This window comes from Callithrix jacchus, chromosome 4 (assembly GCF_049354715.1).
Source record: "Callithrix jacchus isolate 240 chromosome 4, calJac240_pri, whole genome shotgun sequence".
Classification (NCBI taxonomy): Eukaryota; Metazoa; Chordata; class Mammalia; order Primates; family Cebidae; genus Callithrix; species Callithrix jacchus.
Window position 1 is genome coordinate 143,973,862 of NC_133505.1, and position 25,995 is coordinate 143,999,856.

Sequence of the window (25,995 nt, forward strand, 5' to 3'; positions counted from 1 at the left end):
GCAAAGAGAGCTTGAGGTATGTGACTAAACCTTAAAGGCCTGTAAACGTACCAATGGAGAGACAAATTATTATTTGCAGGGCGGGGGTGGAAGGTAGAGTAAGTATTGCATCTCATAAAAGAAGCTAATGACTATACAAACAATGCTGGCATTTATTATCTAAATCATCCACTTATATTATCAGGCGTAAGAAATGCTACCTTAAATTAAGACAATGTAACTTGGCATGGATAATGGTTCAATAACATGAATTTCTGGTAACCAGAAATAATATAGGGGAAAAATTAAGTTTAGACACAAAACTGTGTGGGAAAGATGATGCCCTTACTAATTAACACAAATGGAAGCAATGACTCAAGAGCCAATAGGTAGAGTGTAATCCAACTCTCTCATGAGGCTAAGTGATTTGCCCACAGTCACTAGGTTTGGTCACTCTTGGGAAATAGGCTACACCAATTCATCAAAGTTTGAGGACAAGGGAATAAAAAGCAAAGTATAATATTGGCAATGAGAAGGTAGGATCACCTTTATTTATAGGGTGCACTTATAGATAGTACTGTTGTATACCGGAAAACCCAATCAAATGAAAATCATGAAGAAAAAAAACGTTTACATGTTGGCTAGATACAAAAATAATTTGTAACAATAGTTTGTGTGCATGTACATATAGACAGCCATTTAGGAGCCACAACGTGAGATGACATTCTCATCAGCAACATAAAACATAAAATTTCAAGAAATGCCCTACACCTGTATGAAGTAAAAGTCTAATGAGGGATATAAGACTTAAGGAGAGAAGTAGTCTCCATTCTTGCAGAACATTCAACCCTTGAAAATATTAGTTATTCCTAAACAGTTTATAAAGTCAACACAATGCCAACATAAATCTCAAATGAATTTAAAATTGGGGGAAAACTGGCCAAAAAAATTCAGGTTATAGTTCACCTGAAAAATATTATTGCTAAGAAATATGAGCAATGAACATTGGCTAAAGTATTCAGTAAAGCCTCAAAAGTCAAAATAGCCTGTAATTACAGCACTTTGGGAGGCTGAGATGGGCAGATTGCTTGAGCACAGGAGGTTGAAACCAGCTTGAGTATGGTGGCAAAATCCCATCCCTACAAATCAATACAGAAAATTAGCCAGGCGTGATCATGGGCGCCTGCAGTACTAGCTACCTGGGGGCTGAGGCGGGAGGATTGCTTGAGCACAGGAGGTCGAGGCTGCAGTGAGCCATGTTTGTGCCACTGCACTCCAGCCTGGGTGACAAAGCAAGACTGTATCTCAAAATAAAATAAAATAAATAAAATAAAATATATCCCAGTGCATGGTGTATTAAAATAGTGTGATACACAGACAAGAAAAGACTGAACAACAATATTATTCCAGGAGTGCTGAGAATTTGGCAGGTGATATTTGAAATCAGCATAGAAAAGTTAGATAATTTAATTTGTTGGGGGAAATACATGAGTTGTGTCCTCAAAAAGATGTATTGAAGTCTTAATCCCTGGTACCTACGAATGTAATCTTAACTGGAAACAGTGTCTTTACAGACATAATCAGGTTAAGAGGGGTTCATACTGGATGAGTGGGTCTAATCAATCCTGTTGACTCGTGTCTGTATAAAGATCTGGACACAGAAAGATACAGGCAGAAATTAGAATAATGCAGCTGTAAGTCAGGGAATATCAAGGATTGGCAACAATCACTAGAAACTAGGAAGGGGTGCTCTTTCCCTAGAGCTTTCAGATAGAATCTGGCCCTGTTGAAACCTTGATTTCAGACCTCTAGCCTCTGAACTGAGAGATAACAAATTTCTGTATTGTTTTAAGCCACCCAAGTTTATGGTAGTTTATTATGGCAGCTTTAGGAAACTAAAACAAATAGTAAACCTGAATCCCTATCTCTGTCCTTACATGAAAAAAAAATCTAGATGGTTAAAAGAATTAAATGTAAACCAATCACCACCAAAGACCAGAAGGAAACATGGCTGAAAACTTGTATCTTGGAGAAAAGATAAGGGCTTTTTAAAAATGGAAGAAAATGAATAAATTTGACTTTATAAACATCTTAAATATCTGTGTGGTAATTCAAAAGGCAAGAAATTATAAAAGAAATCTGTAACTCATGGCAAATAAAGGGTAGTCAGTAAGAAAGATATAAAAAGCCCATAAAAAAATGAACAAAGAACAAGATGAATTGGCATGAAAATATATGAAAACATGCTCCTTTACTAATTAAAGAAATGAAATGCATTTAATGTATAAAATATTTTACTTACAGACTATAGAGATTAAAGATTTATCTAAGTCAATTAGCTAGGGTAGAAAAATAGGTACTTCATTCACATTTGATGGGAGTACACATTGGTATAATCCTTTTGGGAAGCAGTAAGTATCACCTCGTCCTTGGCTATTTTGATTATTTTCACATTTTTGCTTTTCCCATTCTAATGTGTGCATTGTTCATGTAAAGTTTTATCTTTTTTTGTTATTTTCCCACAAGAGAGATCAAAGTCTCTTGAAGGATATTTACTTTTGTGGAATGTGGTATGTACTGGCATATCAGTTTAAAAAGCAATTCATAAGACATTACCCCCAAAATAAGTGAGTATACCAGTTTCGCTGCAAACCACACCACTACTTTTCTCACTAATATCTCATTTGTAACTTGCATTTTTAAATGAAATCTTTCCAGAAACCAAAGAAATATGGTTTCTTTGCTAATTTACTCATGTAAATTGTGTTTCAATTTTTTGTCCATTATTAATTCACAGATTCATATTTATTTCTGAATATTTCTATCCTCATAGTAATTCCAAGAGATCCTTGTGTAACATATATATTAACTCTTGGTTTGCCTTTCACTGGGGATTTCTTTCCACACCATGTAATTCTCAAGGTTCCTTCATCTACTTCCATGGTTCTGCTCACCACTTTTATACTAAGGACTCCTCAATCCACATGCTCTACAGCTAAATCTTTTCTTTTCAAACCACTTGGAACAGTGTTCTGCACGTTGGGTGTTAAACACTGAAATACAGACCTATAAGGACAATTTAAAAATATTATTTTTAGTGTTGTTTTAAATATTAAATATGAATAATTATCAAATAATTCTATAGCATTAATGCATGAAAACAAGCAGTGGATATAAAAATATTCTGCTTAACTATGAAAGATTGCCTAAGTGCTTGAATAAATGAATATAAAACTGAGTTTTAAAATTCTTTATTTAAAAATCTCTAACTGTAATGTTTCATAAAAAATACGTTTCTATTTACATAGTTCATTAAATTCTATTAGTTTGAATTAAAGTCCAATTTTGAAAAGCCTGCAGAATTTCTTCTGAAATTAAGCACTTAAAATTACTGTATACATAAAACTTACAAAAACAAATGGTATACCAAAGCAGAGAAAAGAAAAAGAGTAAAGTGGCTAAAAAGGTCACTGGGACATCACCTGCTCACCTAAGAACCAGGAGTACTGGATACTGTTCACCGTTCCTGCTAGCCTACCTCGATGTAAAGGTTCGTAAGCTACAATGCTTTTTTTGTTAAAAAAAAAAAAAAGTCTTGCCGAAAGTAACACCGCCAAACATCCTCTTTAGACTTTTATCTAAAGTAAGTCATTCCATTTGGTTGATATCAACTAACATACAATTTCTGAGATCATAAACTTTTCATGAAATTAAAGTAGAAAAACTGTCCAGGAAAATCAGACTTCAAAGTTGGCGCATCTTAGCTGATCTCATGAAATTTCTCTAGTATCTTTCGTTGGTCTATAACCAATCAAGGACTCTTTACTGTCATTATCGACAAGCAGATCCACTAGCACATGTGGTTTATCATAACCAAAGGAGGTGGGGGCTTTTATTACTGTTATGACTTCTTGTTCTTCTGTTTTTATTTCTGCTTTATTATTTGGGGGAAATTCTGAGTCAGATAAGGAGCTATGGGATTCCAGACAGCTGGAATCAGTATCAGAACCATTTCTGGAGTGATATGAGTTTAAAGTGATGATGCAGGGTTCAGACTGGTTACTACTTAAAAGTGAAGAACTCTCTCTCTCTATTGGAGTCAGATGGCTGCCTGGGACCATGTCAGGAATGTCTTCTTCAGTAGTCACCACTTCTGTTATACTAGAAAGTTCTTCTGTATGTTCTCCTTTTCCTGGATTGTCTTCAGTATGCATGTCTGGAACTGGAGACAGTGGCTCTTCACAGTCCACCTCCTTTTCTAAGAAAAATGGCTGGTATGATGTAATGCGTGACATGTATTTTGATTCAGGTTTTATCTCTGTAGTGGCACTTCTTACAACAGAGATCTATGGGGAGAAAAATGGATTGATTAAAGATAAAACATTGTTAAGCTTAAGTGCCTACCCTCAAAAAAACAAAGGTCTAAAGGTAACGGACATCCAAACGGCACATGTAGGGTAACAGGTGAACAGATGGTTGCCCTTTCTTTTTGATGAAAGATACTATAGTTAAATTAAAAACAAAGTTTTCCTTTGGGAGGCCGAGGCAGGTGGATCACGAGGTCAAGAGATTGAGACCATCCTGGTCAAAATGGTGAAACCCCGTCTCTACTAAAGATACAAAAAATTAGCTGGGCATGGTGGCGCGTGCCTGTAATCCCAACTACTCAGGAGGCTGAGGCAGGAGAATTGCCTGAACCCAGGAGGCAAAGGTTGCCATGAGCCGAGATCACGCCATTGCACTCCAGCCTGTGTAACGAGCAAAACCCCGTCTCAAAAAAAAAAAAACAACAAAAAACAAAGTTTTCAGATTTTCAAAAACCCACCTGATAACTTATTAATATATGTTGCTCTCTGTACATTATTACCATGATGGTTAATACTGCGTGTCAACTTGATTGGACTGAAGTATACAAAATACTGATCCTGGGTGTGTCTGTGAGGGTGTTGCCAAAGGAGATTAACACTGGAGTCAGCCTGGGAAAGGCAGACCCACCCTTAGTCTGGGTGGGCACAATCTAATCAGCTGCCAGTATGGTTAGAATATAAGCAGGCAGAAAAAAGTGAAAGGAGAGACTGGCCTAGCCTCCTAGCCTACATCTTTCTTCCGTGTGGGATGCTTCCTGCCCTCCAACATCAGACTCCAAGTTCTTCAGTTTTGGAGCTCGGACTGGCTCTCCTTCCTCCTCAGCCTGCACATGGTCTATTGTAGGACCTTTGATTGTGTGAGTTAATACTAAATGAACTCCCCTTTAAATAAAAAAAAAAAAAAATATATATATATATATATATATATATATATATTCCATTAGTTCTGTCCCTCTAGAAAACCCTAATCCAATTACCTTCCACATGTATGCATATCATTTTTGCAAAGTGAGCACATCTACTTTAGTAATATTCTCATTACTTGCCTTCATCATTGTAATTTTGAGTGATTCATATTTCTTCATACTGATAATTTCTCTAACAGCGGATGCTGAAATGTTTCCAATTCTTTCTAGCTATAGAACATATTAAATATCCTGCACATCTTTTTATTTATGAAAATCTTTATCATACATTTTTAAGAGTGGAGTGACTACATCAAAGCAATGGCATGTTTAGGGCACTATTCCACTGAATACCCACTGTGTGCTTTTCCTTTTACCAGGGCTAGATTACTTTTTACCACATTTACCTATTACTGCTGGTACTACTGGATATCCGGGTTTCTTTTTCCTTTTCTAGTGTGTGTAAAATGGCATAATACAAGGTTGCTTTGTGCTTAAGGATAAAATATTACAATTCATTTGTGAGTTGACTACTAACTGTTGATAGTTCTTATCCATTTTACTTAAAGATAGTTTTTAATAGCAAATTTTAATGTGCCCTTTGAGCATCACAGACATTATTCCTGTCATATTTCATTCAAATAGATACTATTCTGTTATCTTTGGCTCTGGACCTTGGCACATTCTGTCCCTTAGTGCCTGAATAAACTCCTGTATGTCACTCAAGACTGCTCAGACATTGCCTCTGGAAAAACCACGACTAACCCCACCCCCAAAGCTGGACAAAGTCTTCACTGGCTTATGTATAAACCTTTACCTTTGAACCTATCACACTATCTATCCATTGTATAATTATATTTTCTTTCCACTAGACTTTAAGATCTTGAAGAAAAATGTCTCACTGTGTTTTTGCCCTGAGAATTAAAAATACTGCTGCAGAGCAAAAGACACAGTATGTGGTTTTGGATGTGTGGTAGACTGATTAATGGCAGCTGACAAGCTGCTGAGCATCATTCTACTTTAAAAACATAATTTAAGAAACTAACAAAAAAAGGTTCAAGTGAACCTTTTAGTGTATACAATAAAAAAAAATTAAATACTTTACCAAGGACTTGGGTAATATTATGCTTTTTTCCTTCAACGGATTAATCTTCTTAATGTAAAAATAGATTAATACCAGGGTAAGTACTAGAAATAGTAAAACAGCCACAGCTGGAATCCAAAGAGAACCTTAAAAAGAGGCAAAAATCACAAATTACAATTAAGATGGAATACTGCTATGATCTATCAGAAAGTCTTAGTTCCATTCTTGAGTACATTTACACATTAGTTAATATGGCTAGAGTTTTAAAGAACACTGAAGAAAGCAGAAGTTAGGAAATTTGAGTAAAAAATTAGGTATCTGTCTTAGCAGTATGATTCTTCCAGCTGTGCAATTCTAGAACTTTCTGGGACTATTCTTCTATGACACAATATAGTTAAAATATCTTTTCCACAGTAATTTCCTTACAGCCCTACATACAGTGTGTTTCCAGGGTTATGCATTTCTTTTAGTTAAAAATGCAAAAAAAGAATTAAAAAAAAAATCTCTCCTTAGAAATAAGCTCTCGCAATGTTTACAGCTCTTAAAATGATTTAGCCCCACTCCTCAGAATTTTCTATTACATTTATTTAGTTCACAGTTGCAAATACTTATAAAGCTTCACAGATGGACATGCACACAGGAATGTTGCACAAGAATAAAGCCCTCTTAATTATAAATCAGACATAAATAATATAAAATAGGAAAGATTTGTTTCCAAGCACATACACCTAGAATCCCCATTGTGTATTTTGCTCGAATGCTGCTTTTATTTCTGCAGCACAATCTTAAGTTTTTTGGTTTTTTTTCTACAGTCCTCTCTTCCAAATTAACAACACTCTACATACTGTGGCAATGTCTGGCATCCTTTAGGGCATTTTATTATCTTGAATTTTCTAACTGTGGAAGTTACTAGTTAATGAATGCTTCTATTATGCCTACTACAGAATGTGAAAAAAGTTAAATCATTATAATAGTAAAAAAGAAAACAACAACAAAACCAACACTCGTGCTGTGTTAGAAGTCCTACAGGCTGAGCAAGTGCTGGCTGCAAGGCATTGGGGCTGCTGCTCAGGAGCCACCGTGATGCCACCGTGTGGCCAGAGCATCACTGCAGTTTAGAACTCAGGCTTCAAACAAATGTGGGGCATTTGCATTATTTCAAAGTTTGAGCATTATGAAGGGTTTTATTTTTCCAATAGCATAATAAAAATTAGAATAAAATGCATTGCACTGCTTTAAGTCACCTATTTGAAACCTGCATGTAATGGCCTGAAGTTATTTAAATTTCAGGTGTTTGTTCTGACTCTGCAGCCTATATTTCCATTCTTCAAAAATATACCCATATTATAAAGTTTTAGTAAAGTTTTAAACCTATGAAATAGTCTTAAAAAGTCCTACTAAGAAAGAATATATATATTACACCATACACGCAAAGATAATTATCAAAGCATGATTAGTCATAGTGAAAACTCCTATAATCTTAAAAGTTCAAAAATGATAAAACATTAAATAAAAATATAATTTACATAGTAAAATATTCTACAGACATTAATATTAATGAAGTATCTGAAATAAAATGGAAAAATATTTATGTGCTGAAAGCAGTACACAAAATCATATACACTATACAATATGATCATGTCTATGTAGAAAAACTAAAGAAAATACCAAATTGTGAATAACGGGGTATTTTTGCATGACAGAACTACAGATCATTTTGTTTTCTTCCGGCTTTTCACATTTTATAAATTATCTATAATGAACACTCACATTTCATAACTGTAAAGAAAAATTCAAACTTTTTTGAGGTAACTGACAGCTGAGAGTAACAGTCAGCTCTCAAGTTCAAGTTCTAGTGTGTGTGTGTATGTGTGTGTGTGTGTATCTCCCCACTCCCACATTAAAAGATGAAATTAATTATCGTAAAATGTTACAAAAATGACCCATTATCCATTATTCAAACCCATCTATATACTTTTTTGGATATTAATCGCAAGTCTCTGTCCAGTTCATGCCATACAGTTGTAATCAATAAAGGTTCCTGCCCTTCAGTCTTTAAATTACAATCCCCATAAAGAACATTTTAGTGGATTCATAACATCTTGTTATGCTGAAGTAACAAACTGACTTTTTTTTTGAGACGGAGTTCTGCTCTTGTTACCTAGGCTGGAGTGCAATGGCGCGATCTCGGCTCACCGCAACCTCCGCCTCCTGGGTTCAGGCAATTCTCCTGCCTCAGCTTCCTGAGTAGCTGGGATTACAGGCACACACCACCATGCCCAGCTAATTTTTTGTATTTTTAGTAGAGACGGGGTTTCACGATGTTGACCAGGATGGTCTCGATCTCTTGACCTTGTGATCCACCTGCCTCGGCCTCCCAAAGTGCTGGGATTACAGACTTGAGCCACCGCGCCCGGCCTCAACAAACTGACTTATAATCCATAATCCTGAAATGTAAATATTTGCACAGTTTTATGTACTTATTATGTTTTTTATCTTTCTGGGTCAAGGGGCCATCACATGGCTTTCCAAATTGGTTGTTCGACATCTTTTAATGAGTGAGAAACTGCCTTATTTTTAATTTTGAACTTCTCTAAGGAATGGAACTAATGGAACTGAATATCGTTAAAACAGATCTTTTGAAACTGCAAATAAATTTGTTTTCCACATGATTCTATTTTAGTTACTGCTCCCTCTATATTAAGAAAAAAACGGCAGGAACTTACTTTGTATGCTGCTATTGGAAATGGTAACACAAACTTCTTTTGACTTTTCAGTTGTAACACCCCATACATTTAAGACTCCTTCTGCCGAAACACAGTACTGGGAATTCAGTGAGGGCACTGGAACTGTTAACTGGCACTGAATCTCGTTGCAATCATCTTCCATCTTCGTGGATACTTTATACGGGATCTGGATGGAAAAAGAAAACAGTGAAAATGCATAGCCTCTTTTAATCTGCAAAAAAAAAAAAAAATCACCTGATTAGTCCTGACCAACAACTGAAGAAAACATACATGACTGATGTTGAACATGTCTAAAAACAGCTTTGATACCAAATAAGCCAACTTATTACTTCAGCACAGCACAATACTATGCATCTGTTCAAATATTCCTTATAAAGACTGTAAATTTAAAAACTTAAATTGCAGGAATGTTTATTGTTAGTTGTTTAACAAATGTTCATTTGTCCTATTCCTAGAGTACCAGGAATTTAGCTGGTGAGAGACAGAAGTGCTAATATTATTTTACATTACCACCAATGAGGAAGAAAATCCTCATTTAACCGGTGGAGCAATGGAGGTGTACTGGGAAAAATCCTAGATTCAGGCCATTCCACTTAATGAAGCAAATAAAAACTGAAATGTATTCACGTGGTCAGTGTTAGTGACTAACTCCCTATCATTTTTGCTTTACTAGCATCCAGATATTTTTTTCTTATCAAAATCTATGCTCTGTGAGTCTTGCTTGAATATTTATAAGCATTCTATTTTCATTACATTACAGAAAGAAACAACTTTTACTAGCTACACAAGAATTCCCATTATGAAAAATCTGAAACAGAAACACATACCTCACTTTTGTTCACTCTCACATAGACATTGTACACAATAATGTAACAGGTAATTTCATCATAATAATCCACTTCCTGCTCTTCTCCATTTATAAAAACAGAAGGGTGAAATATGTCAATCGTGATTTGCTTCTCTCCCTTTCTGATACCCAATTTAGGTGGCTCAATTTTTCCTGGGGAAGGAGGAGGAGGAAGTATAAGTCCTGGCCTTGGAACTTCATAGTACATTTCATAAAATTACCAGAATCTATAAATCAACCTACTCTTTTTTTGTTCTGGTTGTTCTAAAGTAGAACCACATTTAAACCACTCCACAAATATCTAGAAGATAGACTAATTAACAAACAAATGTTTCATAAATCTCAGGCAAGAAGTACTCTTGTTTAATCTAAATTGCCTCTTTAGCAGTTTAATTTCATTCCTAGTTGTAAACAAAAATAGTTACAGATTTTGGTTAAAAAAAGACTTCACATAATATAAACTCTATTAAGTAATTTTTCCTTTATCTTTGCTTTTGTGGATTAAGGACCCTAGTTTCTAAAAAACGTTTCAGAAATGGCATTTGTTATCATCCCTCACCAAAACTCTTTTTACTGTGAAAAATCAGAACTTATTCAATACATATTTATTGGGTCTTTGACGTTTGAGTTTGCTGGTGAACCATATATCTAGTCTTCACATATTTACCGTGTGCCTGGCAGGTCTGTTTTCACACATCAACATATTCTCAGGGCCCAGTATACTTTCTTGCACATAGTAGGCCCTTGATAAATCTGTATGGAAAAAAATCTAACATGCAGGTGGTGTGGAAATCAGATGACAAAAGTATGGACTCTGGGGAAGAAAAGTATTTAAAGACAAAGGAGAGGACCAGTCTGAAAGGCAGCAGCAGAGCAAGGAAGTGAAGATAGAAGAGAAGGTACCCAAGAGCTAGAAGACCAGGAAGATTCTGGAATATTTGACCAGGAAGGAGTCAAATGACTAAAGGTTTCTTTTACTCAGGAGTGAGGGTCTGAGAGCTAAGGTAGGATGTCAAAGTCAGAAAATAGGAACTGGCACTAAAGATTCTGGGGTTTGAGGTGACAGCAAACATCAGATACACTATGTGAGTGGGATGCTGGAAGAGTGAATACCTAAAAATCATGGTGGCTGAAGAGAATAAGGAACTCTGCAATTTTTTAATGTATTAAGGTGGTATTCAAACTCCCCCAGGCATTAAGAATAAGAGTTAGCTGCCAAAGTCCTCAGAGAATATAACTTAGAAATGAATGACAAAAGATGGGAAGGGAAAGGGTGGCGCAGAGGACAGCTGGGCAGCACAGACCCTTATCTGTATAAAGTGGAAATGTCATATATTTGGCTTAGACGCAGCAAAGATGGCCACCTGTTAGCCCTATTTTGTGGGGCTTGAAAGAAGGGGAGCATACAGGTTAAGTATCCCTTATCCAATATCTTTGAGATCAGCAGTGTTTTCAGTTTCTGAGTCTTTTTCTGGATTCTGGAATATCTGAATTATACTTACCAGCTGAACTTTCCAAATCTGAACATCCAAAATGCTCCAATGAGTATTTCCTTTGAGTGCCATGCTGGCATTCATAAAGTTTCAGATTTTGGAGCATTCTGGGTTTGCAGACTTGGGATGCTCAACCTGTACTGACTCCCTAAATTCCTCCAAATCTTTCTTAAGCATTGCTGTGATAATTTTCAGCAACTGCTAATAAAAGCAAATATATACAGAAGACATGTATAAATATTTTCCTCTTTAAAATTTACATGTGTACACATTCTACTCACCATGTTGGCATACAGTAAATTCTTCTGACTTTGCGTAGGCAGATTCTTTTTGTCCAACTCTAGCTTTAACTCTGACCCAAAGAGAATTTAATGGATCACTAACGTGGTCAGAAATATTACAATAACGATGAGAAATATTGGTGCAGGCAACAGTCCAGTCTCCATAACTAAAAAGAATAAAAAAACACAAGGATAACTTTTATTGTTATCAAATAAACTCAAACCATTTCTGTCTGTGCTTTGTTTTTCATTCACAGCACAGAGCGGTAGAAAGAGCAGAGTAAGTAGGATGGAGACACTAGAGAAAGTAGGAAGCCCCTACTCTCTAGTTAGAAGTACTACCAATACTTTTTAAACAACTCTGGATTCCCTCAGTATACACGTTAATTATGGGATTAAGCACATTACAAAAACTAACAGTTGTCAAAATTTTTTTTGAAATGTATATTGTTTTACTAAAAAGTACATACACTATAAGAAGATGACATAGTAACTATTAGCTTTATTTGTCATGCTAATCTCAGAAGTTAGTGATATTTCTCTACTTCAATACTGATAGGAAGAGGAAGTAAGAGGCAAGAAATATTTTGCAAAGAATTTGCATCTTTAGCACTTCTGGACATCTACAAGCAGTTCAGGATGTTTTGCCATGTGGGAAGGATGATAAAACAGTAACACAGACGGCTGCTGAACTTGCATGGACCTAGACAAAAATGGAATAAAATGGCTAAATAAAAGAGTGACACTCACCCATAGGTCTTTACCTCTACGGTAAAAACAGGAACCTGTGGCATGATCTGGTACTCCCAATATACGATAGGTTTCATGTTATAGGACTCAATTGTAACATTAGTTGGTATAGGTACTGTAAGAGATTCAAAAAGTAAAATGGACAATTGTAAGAAAGTTACATTAACATTGGAAAACCTTATTATAAGAGGCCACATTAGTCAGATATGCATATTTGAAGAACAGTAGAATTCACGAGGATACCAAAATTATTTAAATCAAGAATAGTTATCTAGAAATTAATTTTATTGAAATACCTGTAAGAAGAGTTCTGATTCATTTTAAATTATGGAAACATTATTGCAATATAAAGGAAACACAAATATCGCATGAAGCAATACATTCCCATAATAGAAATTTTATAATCAAATGCACTGACTACTGTAACAATAATCCTCAATTCATTTCATCACTAGAATTTTCAATATTTGGTAATACAGATTGTATTCAACATTAACATGGTTTGGCTGTGTCCCCATCCAAATCTCAATTTGAATTGTATGTCTCAGAATTCCCAGGTGTTGTGGGATGGACCCAGGGGGAGGTAATTGAACCGGGGCCAGTCTTTCCTGTCCTATTCTTGTGATAGTGAATAAGTCTCACGAGAGCTGACGGGTTTATTGAGGTTTCCACTTTGCTTCTTCCTCATTTTCTCTTGCCGTTGCCATGTAATTAGTGCCTTTAGCCTCCCACTGTGATTCTGAGGCCTCCCCAACCATGTGGAACTGTAAGCAAGATTAAATATCTTTTTCTTCCCAATCTTGGGTATGTCTTTATCAGCAGCGTGAAAACAGATTAATAAAGTAAATTAGTACAAGTAGAGTGGAGTGTTGCTAAAAAGATATCTGAAAATGAAAAGCAACTTTGGAACTGGGTAACAGGCAGAGATTGGAACAGTTTGGAGGGCTCAGAAGAACATAGAAAAATGTGGGAAAGCTTAGAACTTCCTAGAGACTTGTTGAATGGCTTTATGCAAAATGCTGATAATGATGTGGACAATAAAATCCAGGCTGAGGTGGTATCAGATGGAGATTAGGAACTTGTTGGGAACTGGAGCAAAGGTGACTCTTGTTATGTTTTAGCAAAGAGACTGGTGGCATTTTGCCCCTGCCCTAGAGATTTGTGGAACATTGAACTTTAAAGAGATGATTTAGGATATCTGATGGAAGAAATTACTAAGCAGCAAAGCATTCAAGAGGTGACTTCGGTGCTGTTAAAAGCATTCAGTTTTATAGAGGAAGCAGAGCATAATGGAAAATTTGCAGCCTGACTATGAATTAGAAAAGAAAAACACAGTTTCTGGGGAGAAATTTAACCTGGCTGCAGAAATGTACATAAGTAGCAAGGAGCCTAATGTTAATTCCCAAGACCATGGAGAAAATGTCTCCAGGCCATGTCAAAGACCTTCATGGCAGCCCCTCCCATCACAAGCCCAGAGGCCTAGGAGGAAAAAGTGGTTTTGTGGTCCAGGCCCAGGGTCCCCAGGCTGTGTGCCTAGGGACTTGGTGTCCTGTGTCCCAGCTGCTCCAGCTGTGGCTTCTGAGGGTGGAAGCCCCAAGCATTGGCAGCTTCCATGTGGTGTTGAGCCTGCAGGTACACAAAAGTCAGGAACTGGGGTTTGGGAACCTCTGCTTAGATTTCAGATGAGGTATGGAAACACCTGGATGCCCAGGCAAAAGTTTGCTGTAGGGGCATGGCCCTCATGGAGAACCTCTGCTAGGCCAGTATGGAAGAGAAATGTGGGGTTGGAGCCCCCACGCAGAGTCCCCACTGCAGCACTGCCTAGTGGAGCTGTGAGAAGAGGGCCACCATCCTTCAGACTCCAGAATCATAGATCCACTGACAGCTTTCCTGGAAAAGCCACAGATATTCAACAGAAGCCCATCAAAGCGGCTGAGAGGGCAGCTGTACCCTGCAAAGCCACAGGGGCAGAGCTGCCCAAGATCATGGGCACCTACCTCTTGCATCTGTATAACCTGGATGTGAGACTTGGAGTCAAAGAAGATCACGCTGAAACTTTAAGATTTGACTGTCCCACTAGATTTTGGACTTGCATGGGCCCTATAACAGCTTTGCTTTGGCCAATTTCTCCCATTTGGAATGGCTGTATTTTACCCAATAGCTGTACCCCCATTGTATCTAGGAGTTAACTAGCTTGCTTTTGATTTTACAGGCTCATAGGCAGAAGGAACTTGCCTTATCTCAGATGAGACTCTGGACTGTGGACTTTTGGGCTAATGCTGAAATAAGACTTTGGGGGTCTGCTGGAAAGCCATGATTGGTTTTGAAATGTGAGGACATGAGATTTGGAAGGGCCAGGGGTGGCATGATATGGTTTGGTTTTGTGTCCCCACTCAAATCTCAACTTGAATTGTATTTCCCAGAATTCCCATGTGTTGTAGGAGGGATGCAGGGGGAAGGTAATTGAATCATGGCGGCTGGTCTTTTCCGTGCTAGTCTTGGGATAGTGAATAAGTCTCAAGAGATCTCATGGATTTATCAGGGGTTTGTGCTTTTGCTTCTTCCTCATTTTTCTCTTGCTACTGCCATGTAAGAAGTGCGCTTTGCCCTTGCCATGATTCTGAGGCCTTCCTAGTCAAGTGGAACTGTAAGTCCAATTAAACATCTTTTTCTTCCCAGTCTTGAGTATGTCTTTATCAGCAGAATGAAAACAGACTAATACAAACGTCTGCAGAGGTAATGGCTGCACTAAAGATGGCCAATTTCACTCTAAAATACCACCAACCTCTCAACTGTACACATACTACTATTACGCCTTCAACACTTTTTTTATAGTACAGAAATAGATATCTAAAGATTGAACAAAGAAGCCACACATTCCAGTTTCATCAACATTCTGCTCTCTGGGGCATACAGAGCTTTTTATAAAACATACCCAACATTTCTTCTTGTCATTACTCTTTTAAACCTTTCAGAAAACAACTGTTGGTAAGACTTGAAAGAGTTATGTAAGATAACAGACAGAAGTCATTTTAACATCTAATCAGACACTACCAAAATCTAGTTATTAATAGCAGTCATGGGCCAGGTGCGGTGGCTCACGTCTGTAATCCCAGCACGTCAGGAGGCTGAGGTGGGAGGATCTCTTGAGCTCACAAGTTGGAGACCCTGTCTCTGCAAATAATTAAAAAATAAGCCCGGTGAGGAAGCCTGTGACTGTAGCTCCAGCTATTTGAGAGGCTGAGGAAGATCGCTTGAGCCCAGGAGGTCAAGGCTGCAGCAGTGAGCTGTGATTGTGCCACTGCATTCTATTCTCTTAAAAAAAAAAGAAAAAAAAAAGTAGTCATTTTTCCCCACTGTTCGGTGTAAAAAGCTGTCAAACACCCCTTGGTAAACTGAACACACACACCTCTCCTTTCTCCCTTCACTTCTTTATAGATAAACACGAATGTATACAGTTAGTGATGTGACCTCAAATTTATGGTATTCAATCTTACCTAGCTGGAAGACTCTATTAAACATGATTTACTTATATAATTAAAATGAATACATGAATGGCAATGTGGACAAGAACAGTGGCTTCCAAACATACTTTATAAGCATCCTCAAAAATTGTGAGAGAGCCAGAAGTTTATATTTTTTCAAAGTGCCTTGGATGATAATAATGATGATAATGATTTATATTTACATCAAGTAGACTGCTTAAATAAGAAAAGTACTCCCTGGGTCAAACATTAATAACCTTGGGTTCTTTCTTGGCTACACTGCTAAATATTTCAGATTTCCTCATCTGTCAAGTGAGGAAAATCTATATATTTTCTCTGAAACAAAAATTCCAACATTCAAGACCAAACTGGTATATTGCCTTAACTTACAATTCCTTACTACATATATTATGTTTTCAAAGCAGAACATGGATCAATAGTTATTTAGGTAAATAATACGAACTCATGGACAATTAAATGCTATCATCATTTCTTTTTTCTTTTTGATTATTTTTTCCTTTATCACAGTGGTTCTCTGTAGGAAGTGATTTTGTTGCCCAGGAGACATTAGGCATCAATGTCTGTAGGCATTTTTGGTTCTCAGAACCTGGAGAGGAAGCGGGTGGGGGAGGTACTACTGGCATCTAGAGGGCAAAAGCCAAGGGTGCTAAATACCCTACAACGCACAGGACAGCCTCCACAACAAAAAACAATATAGCCCAAAATGCCAGCAGTGCCAAGGCTGATCAACCCTGCTTTATATGTTTACAATTTTAGTGTTTTTCTTTAAAAAAAAAAAAATGTAGGAGGAAAAACTAATTTAACAACAGAATGCTTTATAGTCAACCAGCATATTTCATGGCTCCCCTCAAACAAAGGACTAGATTTGGTTATTGCCAAAATAACTAACTTCTGTATCATTTACCAAAATGGTGTAACAATTTGGGCCAAAAGGTAGAGATTATAAAGCTGGGAGGGTCTCAAGATTCAAATACTTCATACTACTAACCTGACCTTTTTGTGGCCAGTGACTGGACACTTACAGTTTTTCTCCTCCTGCTTCCAGAAGCGCTACTGAAGGCTGCTGGTACCTGCCATCTCTGGTTCTAAGCAACTTCTTGTAGGATGAGCCCAAAAGCACTGTTCTTGCTATTGGTAGTCCTGGCTCCTCTTTGGTTTTGTTAGAGTTCCCATGGCCATTCACAGCAGGGGTTACTGAGGCTTAAGAGGGCCCTTTTTCTATCGTATGTTACATGTTTGCATCTCAACCTCCTGAAACAACCTAAATACTTTCCAACCCATGTTTTAGGTAGAAATAAAAGTCACTCCTCTTCACCTGGAATGAATCAACATTAATATCAAATAACAATCATATATATAAACATACCTTTGCTACCAGAAAACAGAGGTACTTGAGGCTAAGAAGACTTATACTAAATCTGAGCCTTCCTTCAGAGGCCATTTCTTCATTAAAGCATTTTTTGCCTCTTGAGAGGCTGAGAATTTTCAAACCAGGAGGTCCTGGTTTCTTTTTAACAGTTCTTCCCATGATTGAGCAAAGTCTCACATGTTACTGTAAGAAGCAAGAAGAAACTAGGTGGTACTTTCAGCACTTTGCTTGGAAACCTCCTGAGCTAGATCACACAGCTCCTCAGACATTATTTTTAGTGTCACTGAAGGCTACAATGTCACTAAGCTTTCTGCCACTACGTAACAAGGACTCCCCTTCCTCTGGTTTCCAAGACTGGAAATCCTTTTAAGGAAATACTTCCTTTTAAGTCCCTCTTTTTAGTTATTTCCAGTAGGAACGGCTTTATAACAGTATATACTCAACCTGAAATTCCTGTATTTGAGAAAAAGGCATGTAGAAGTCAATTTGCGTACTAGAATATCAAACAAAATGCATTAGTACTTAGGAAGGGGCTACTGAACCACACAATGGAAAACTACAAACAAGAGTAGGCTTGTGCAGCATTAAATTAGTTTTTAATGTGAATCTAAGTATGTTTCCCATAATTTAAGTAAAAGCCTGATATGGTTAGACTAGGACAAGGACTTAAATCATAGCTTTCAAAGCAAGACAGACAGGTGGTAGGAGGGAGAGATTTCAATGGTTTATAGCAAAAAGAAATTACTTTAGGTTAAAGGAAAAACTTACAAATTTACACCAAAGATGTAACCTGTGGTTTTTCATGCTACCAGAAGAGAAACTATGCGGTTATTAGACATCTGCCTTTGTTGTCATTGCCAAAATCATATAATAGACACAAGCAGTTTTCTTAAGCTTCAGAATTTTGTAATGTGAGGTTTAAATTGCTATATATTCAGATAAAATTAAGGCTAACAATAAACTTCTAATACATTTACACTATGTATGTAAAAATATATGTAGAAAGAGAAAAAGAGTATTATTATCTCTAGGGCTTAACAAAAGATCCTACTGGAGTGATTTTATGAAAAAAGATAACCTTATAGATTTTCTCATTTCTTGAAAGTGCCGGGATAGACAGTTTTGTGTAACTCACGTTGCTTTTGGAAACGGCCTCAGAATTATTTAGTGTATTACATCTGCATACTATCCAGAGTAAACTTTAGCTATTTTAAGATCTAATTCCCAGAACTCCTCTAGAACTCACAGCTGAGAATTTAAGAAAACCAAACACAGGAGAGAAGAATATTTTTCCTAACACTTTAATCACAGCGCAGAAAGAAAGGAGGGCCCTGGTTAAAGCCAAGTGTTTCCTCAGAAAGCTGATAAGCCAGAAGTGACAGGATACCAAAAGAGAGAGAGAAAGAGACACAGAAAAGACCAGGGAGCAGTGCCACCAACGGGATGATGGGAATGTCACAAAGGACCAAAAATAGCAGTTGTGACAGCTATGCAACAAATGTTGGTGAATGTATGGTGGACGGCAAACTATAAATACCTGCAGAGTATAGTCTGAGGACACTGGCCATTTCCTTTCCATAGATGGGTGACAGGAACCAGGGCTGCTATCTGTGCTCCACCCTGTAACCACCAAAAGCATCTGTGCCTCTTAAAAAAAAAAACACAACACAAAAAACTAGCCCAAAGAATTCATCACCCATCTTAACATACAAATATACAAAGAATGTATGAAAGGTATGTACACCTGTGGTGCAACAGGGCTATGGATTCTGCAGAAATCATCCGACAGCCTGCTCACCAACCTCTTCCATGCGAAGAGCACACTGAAAAGCATAAGAAAGTGAGGATGAAATAAACTGTTGTTCTGCATCTAAGTCCTCTGGCACTACAGCCCAAAAACAAATGTTCCCAAATAAAGGATCTGGATCTTTGACAAAAGAACAACTCTCAGAAAAGATCTAACACCTTCACCAAGTTAAAGATACAGGGACACGAATGGAGACTGTCAGGAAAGTTTCGTCCACACGGCAAACAGAACCAGCATAAGAAATCCAAACTGAATAAATGAAAAGTACCAAATCTAGGCCTTTGTATTTCTGTTAGGATATCTTTGATTACAATTTACCTCCAGAATGGCTTCCAGTGCTGATAAAATGGCTATTTTTCTTAATGCATTTCAACTTTCTCCTTAGCAAGGAGCCGCATCCCCCAGATTTAAGCTGCGTAAGGACGTTTTGAGAATTCTTGCACGTGATGTTTCAAGTGTTCATAGAAATCTTCTAATTTGAATTTTTATTTTTAAAGAGCCAGGCATAACACATAGTGGCCTGCAACAAACCTGTAAGTAACTAACCTTGCCTATATTTTTCCCTCACACCACCACCAACAGAGGGCTTATCCAACAAATATCTGCTCAGCCATTTTTCTGACTTAAAATCTAGGGCTTTATTCTTACTCCTATTTATCCAGTTTTATCTAGTTGGGTTTGGCATGGCTTTAATTCTGACTGGACCAGACCAATCTAGTCCCCGAGAGACATCGTTTCTCAACACTAATTCTCTTTTGGACTAACTCGGTCTGAATTGAGAAATAGTTTAGAGAAAAAAAAATGCAGGCCTTTTCAGTCTACAAAAAACATTTTCGTCTGTTTTAAGAGATGGAAGAATGAGTTTGCTGCTGAGCCTATTTTAAATTTCTCATATTGATCTAGTTATGTTTGTTTTTTTTTAAAGCCAACACAATTTCTCACATATGACTAAGGCAATTTAATATTTAAAGATATATTTGTTAAAATAGTAATGCACATTCTTGAATGATAATCCCTAATGTATTAAGTATTTAGTATAAGACATACAACGTGCTCACCTTTTTAATGCATTTTCACAGGTAATACTGTCTCCCTCATGTCTCCATCCCATGAGGGAGACAGTATTATCACACATATTTTACCAATGAGAAAATAAAGCCTTAGAAAAGTTATATAATGACTTGACAATATGAAAAGATTTCCTGGTTTTAATTAAGAAAAATGCTTCCAACCTCTTTGTGATCACTTAATAAAATAAGGGGTAAATAACCTCCATATTTAAATTGGAATTGGAGAGGACTATTTTCTGGTGACTTCACAAGCACCTGCTTCAAGTAATGTTTCCTGATTTTATTACATTATCTCAATTACATCATGGCCACTGCAAAAGTTGAACAATGTATTAAAATGAATAATTTCTTAAGAATGCACAAGACTAAAATAGATACCTAGTATTTTGATTACTGTGCATCAGGATAATCTAAAATAAAGACATCCCTTTAATAAGAAAATTACAAGTAAACCAATTTCTTTCTGTCAGGAATTCATTCTGGCTCAAACCTCATTTTTGATTCTTTGTTCAATCAAAATTAAACCATTAATTACTCATCTAGTTTGTAAAGCAACTGCACTATTGGTATGCTGCCAAATTTTGTAAGATAGCTGTTTAAAACTATTACTTTTCTCTTCTTTAGGTTTTCACACACACACACACAAGACAAAGTTTCACTCTGTTGCCCAAGCTGGAGTGCAGTGGTGCAATCACGGTTCACTGCAGCCTTGACTTCCTGGGCTCAAGTGATCCTCCGACCTCAGCCTCCCCAGTAGCTATAACTATAGGGACATGCCACCATACAGGGTTAATTTTTGTATTTTTTTGTAGAGATAGGGTTTTGCCATGTTGCCTAGGCTGTTCGTGAACTCCTGGACTCAAGTGATCATTCTGCCAATGTGCTAAAATTACAGGCGTGAGCCACTGCCGCCAGCCCATTTTCTTTTATATAGAACTAAAATGTCCTTTCAAAGTCTGTAAGAATCATGAATCAGAATAAAATGAAAAAGAAAATTTAATACCCCATTCAATAAATATAATTAAAATATATTATCCTGTGTATTTTGAATCTTTGAAATAACTACAAAATCAAAAAAAAAAAAAAAAAATTTAAACAGTACCCAGAGCATTAGGATACTAAAGTCAGATAATCAGTAGGAAGCATAGCTGATAAGCTGTATAAGGTCAGTGAAAAGCCTTCCAGTTGGTGTAAAGTCCTGTCTGGCTCTGCAGCTATTACTCAGCATGGGACCCCAAACTGGATGAAGAAAGCCAGTTCACTCTGATTCACTTAAAAATATACATATACTACTTTTAAGTGTAAAAGTGCATGAAGAATGAAATACTACTGATTAAGTGGCACACATAGATGCTATTTTCACTTAAATATTAATGAAAGCCCATGAATGTAAAACAATACATTCCTAAACACTTGGACTTCCTGGAGACTGACTATATCACCATATTCTCTTGTCTGCTTCCCTGTTCTTACCAGGTTCTCTCACCTAAGACTAACTTCGACTATATAGTCAAGCTTATCAACAACAGTAAGAATAAGGCTAGGAGGCTAAACAAGAGCCTCAGCATTGTGGGATTCTTCCTACTTTGAGATTTTGTGTTTTAAATTAACTTTAAAAGAACAGGGGCACAATACAATCTAGAGAAATGCACTGAAAAATCTAGAGAAATGTGTTAGAAAGGCACTTTAAAAAGAGGGCTCCCTGAAACGAATGGAAAGCAAGGCAGGGGTACTTATCTCTTCTAGGGGAGTCAGTAAAGACTTCACAAAGGTGACTCCAGTTTTAGAGCCAGAAGGGCAGAGACAAATTTTAAAGTTTCTGCAGAATATAGAAGGCCACAGTTGATCTTCTCATGGGAAGCAGACAGGCAATCCTCCTCCCAGGGCAGGCTACAGGGATGTGCAAATTGTGCACTCATATGGGTCACATGCTCTGGAGGGCCCTGTACTCAGAAGGAAGAGCTGGCACTTGCTTTAACACTATGCCTGAGCTAGCATGATCTCTTTCTCTGCTGACATCCAGTCAGAGGCCTACTGACACTTCCTTCTAAATGTTTCTTCTAACTGTCCTCTTCTCCATTTAAACTACTTCTAATTGACTCCAAGGTAAGCAGCAGACTCCTAATGGGCCTTGTGTCTACCCTAAAACTATTTAATAAGACAACTGGTCTTTCTAAATGGCATATCCGATCCTGCATAAAATCATTTCCCTTTGTAAGATAATCCAATGATGTCAGCGTTAGTAATGACTGACTTCTGCGAGGCAGAGTGGGTGTATTATTTCTTTGGCTCAACACCTGTGCTGCTTTCAGGCACACTATTTTGCTTCCTCTGGTAACTCCCTGACCCCACCCTCTACGAGAATGTCCTTCCCATGCAAGCTGACACCTTAATCTAGCTAGGCAAATCAGAGCTTTTCCCTGGAGGAGGCAGCAAGATGTCAAAACCCAGAAGCTAGAATCTATGATTCCCAGCAAGTGTGGAAAGCAGTCAATATCCAGACAGTTAGAAATAAGAAACGGAGAGTCCTAGCAGCGGGTACCTGGGTTCTAGCTTCTTGAGACACAGCTGGCATCTCTAATTTTCTGTTTAACTCTGGCTTCTCTGAAACAATAAATTCCTGTTTTTGCTTGAGTTATTAGTAAAGCTAGGTTTCTTGCTGGTACACATAAATGGCAATTCATTATTTGGTTCCTGCCTCTCCACTTAACCTATCTCCCCTTGTAACCTCTCCTATACACAGTTTACAATAAAACGCTTAAAATTCCACGAATTCAACACCTCTGCACCTCAGTCTCTGCAATTCTGGTTCCTGGGGTCACCTCTGTGAAGTCTTTACTGACTTCCCTGGAAGAGACAAGCACCCCACCTTGCTTTCCTGAATTCAAGCTCTTACCGCAAAGTACTGCAGTTGCCCATATAGATAACTGACTTGATCCTGGCAGAGCAGTTAAGAACTAGGCCAGGCGCGGTGGCTCACCCCTATAATTCCAGCACTTTGGGAGGCCGAGGCGGGTGGATCACGAGGTCAAGAGATCGAGACCATGCTGGTCAACAAGGTGAAACCCTGTCTCTACTAAAAATACAAAAATTAGCTGGGCATGGTGGGGTGCGCCTGTAAACCCAGCTACTTGGGAGGTTGAGGCAGGAGAATTGCTTGAACCCTGGAGGCGGAGGTTGCGGTGAAACGAGATTGCGCCATTGCACTCCAGCCTGGGTAACAGGAGCGAAACTCCATCTCAAAAAAAAAAAAGAACTTGGACTCAAGCCAAACTGAGCAGCTCCCCACTGACTGGCCATGACCTCTCTGCCAGTAGGGCAGACCTCTCCGTAACTCAATTTCTCATCCATAATGAGAGAGACAAATAACGCCTACTCTAGAGGACTGTTGTGAAAACAGAAGCAAAACGTGGACCTTTCAAAGTTCGTATGAATCATGAATCATGATATAATAAAAAACTTAATGGATTTCACTGGAGATCCTAATCACAATTACTCTGAGTTTCAGAAAAGCCATCCTCAGCATTTGTTTCCTAGAAAATGTCAATAAGCAGGTGGAAATAAAATGCTCCGAAGAACAAATCTCTAAGAAGACCTACTGCCAGACAAACCTACTAGTGAGTGCTCGCATTCCACCACTTCGAGACTGAGACATTTAAGACAAACAAGATACTGCCACTTCTCAGTTGGCGATGGAATGTATACACTTCTACGCTAAGCATCAAGTATTTAAGCCAAGAAATGAGAGCGCGATGTCACTGCTGACCACGACACTCACTGTCATGCGTCACTTAACGACGGAGATGCGTTCTGAGAAATGGAGAAATGGCGAAATGGCCCCTTAGGCAGTTTCTTCGGACAGCAGTGCACTTACAGAAACCCAGATGACACAGCCTAGGACTCTTAGGCCACGAACCTGTACAACCTGTTACTGCACTGAACACTGCAGGTAACTGCAGCACACTAGTGAGTATCTGCGTATCTAACGAGAGAAACGGTACAGCAAGAAGACGGTATTATAATCTTAAGAGATCATGCTGTCCCGCGTAGACCGGCAACGTCCTTCTGCAGCGCGTAACCGTATTTAAAAGTGGATTACAAGAGCCGCAAATACAAGAGGCGTGATTTGTTGTGGTGGCAACCAGACGAGAGGCAGGAGAAAGTTAACCGACGAGTGCAAGCCATGGGGACCCGGTTTCGCCATCCCGCCTCGCGTCCGTCACCAGCTCAGGACCCGACGCTGGGGGTCCGGGGCGAACGAGACCGCGGAGAACCGGGGCGGGGCTTCCCGACCGGGGCGGATCCCGCCGTCCCTCCCGTCGCGACCCGGCCGCAGCCCCGCCGCGAACGATGATACCTGAGGACGGCCCTGGATCCGCGGTGCCCATCTCAGCCCTGCTCACACCCTGCATGGCAAGGGTCAGGAGAACGAGAAGAGCCATGCTGCTACCGACAGACGCCGGGTTCCATCCGGAGCAATTGCGGGCCCGGCGCGGCCCTCCAGCTTCGGCCTTGCGTCACTTCCGTAGCCGGGTCTAGGCCGGCGGAGGCAGGAGGCGGGAGGCGGGAGGCGGGAGGCGGGACCAGGGCGGGGGCGGGGCGAAGTCCGGGAAGCTGCGGGAGGCGGGGTCAGGCGCTGCATCTCTCAGAGAGCAAGGCGCCCAGCTGTCGGGACTTGGGTTTCTGGGTGGGGGAGGAATTCAATGCAAAGGTTAAGATCTTTCAGCCTGGCACCCCATTCCGCAATTCTTCCAGTTTTTTTCAGTATCCTGGGGTTGCGAAAGTTTGCATTAGGCCACAGCCCAACCACAATCTTTGTTTTACCATCTTAGATTTCACATAGATGTCTTGGAGCCTGACATTTTTAAAATAGAAAGCGACTTTAAAGACCGTTTCCAATCCCCGACTTTTCATTTGGGAAAGCTAAGGCTTAGCCAGTGACATGGTTTGTGCACATTCCTACAGCCCAAATCAAATCGGCTTGGCCAAGAACTACTTTGTTCTTGGAGAAAAAACGATTTGCATTACCTTCTCAGCAATTCAGTGTCAAATCACAGTTTATTAGGCAGCCTCACCTGAAGAAGTCTGCTGTCTTGCCTCTCTGACTTTGTTATTTTCCATCTCTCCCATGCCACTGCAGCCACGTTGCTAAGTCATTCAGCGCTTGTGCTCAAACATGGTTGTGTCTAATGCTCTCACCTGCTGAGTATCATGACTGTAAAAATTTTAAATTGCAACTCACCCTCTCCTCCTCCTTACTCCAGCCTGCTGCTTTTTCCTGGCACCTTTCACCTTGCTGCACACTATAATATACACCTTGCTGCACACTATGATATACACCTTGCTATTTGTTTTTTTCTTCTCCTTCTAATGTGTAAGCTCCATAGAGCTGACATCTTTACTTGGCACTGAATTAGTATTTGTTGAGGGAAAGAGTGCATGATTACTAGTGTTAAGGAAAATTTTAAAGAGGGAAAACTTTATAAAGACACTATATAAACTAGAGGAATTATCAGCCAGGTCATTATTGTATATTTAGAAGACCCTGTCATCTCAGCCCAAAATCTCCTTAAACTAATAAGCAACTTCAGCAAAGTCTCAGAATACAAAATCAATGTGCAGAAACGACAAGCATTTCTAAAAGAAAAAAAGAAAAAACAAATAAATCCCTTAGCTCAGTACTTCTCAAACTTCAAATACATGTGAACCATCTGATAAAATGCAGATTTGGATTCAGTAGTTCTAAATCAGGCTGGGTCTTGAGATTTTGTATTTTGGACAAAATACACA

General features: G+C 38.5%; 1 protein-coding gene across 3 annotated transcripts; it reads right to left on the reverse strand.

Moving 5' to 3' along the window:
• Positions 1 to 3,214: 3,214 nt before the first annotated feature.
• On the reverse strand, positions 3,215 to 24,713 carry IFNGR1 (interferon gamma receptor 1). 3 transcript variants are annotated; one of them, XM_035296836.3, is made up of 8 exons: positions 24,563 to 24,713; positions 17,326 to 17,511; positions 12,454 to 12,568; positions 11,704 to 11,870; positions 9,910 to 10,082; positions 9,062 to 9,248; positions 6,357 to 6,481; positions 3,215 to 4,325 (listed from the first exon to the last, which is right to left on the reverse strand). In XM_035296836.3, exons 3-8 carry the CDS (start codon positions 12,528 to 12,530, stop codon positions 3,750 to 3,752), a joined length of 1,305 nt encoding a protein of 434 aa, XP_035152727.1. In that variant the 5' UTR covers positions 12,531 to 12,568; positions 17,326 to 17,511; positions 24,563 to 24,713; the 3' UTR covers positions 3,215 to 3,749. The 3 variants fall into 3 exon arrangements, with proteins under 3 accessions (XP_035152727.1, XP_008993393.1, XP_008993396.1); XM_008995145.5 differs by lacking the exon at positions 17,326 to 17,511; XM_008995148.5 differs by lacking the exons at positions 17,326 to 17,511; positions 24,563 to 24,713 and adding an exon at positions 23,984 to 24,441.
• Between the last annotated feature and the right edge of the window lie 1,282 nt (positions 24,714 to 25,995).

What these genes read in the sequence shown, in the direction of transcription:
- IFNGR1 (XM_008995145.5), bottom strand. Translation starts at nt 24,647, where the DNA reads ATGGCTCTTCTCGTTCTCCTGACCCTTGCCATGCAGGGTGTGAGCAGG. An exon ending in GGATCCAGGGCCGTCCTCAG is followed by an intron (nt 12,569 to 24,562) that starts GTATCATCGTTC and finishes AATCTCTTACAG; the next exon opens with TACCTATACCAACTAATGTT. An exon ending in ATTTACTGTATGCCAACATG is followed by an intron (nt 10,083 to 11,703) that starts GTGAGTAGAATG and finishes CTCCTTCCCCAG; the next exon opens with GAAAAATTGAGCCACCTAAA.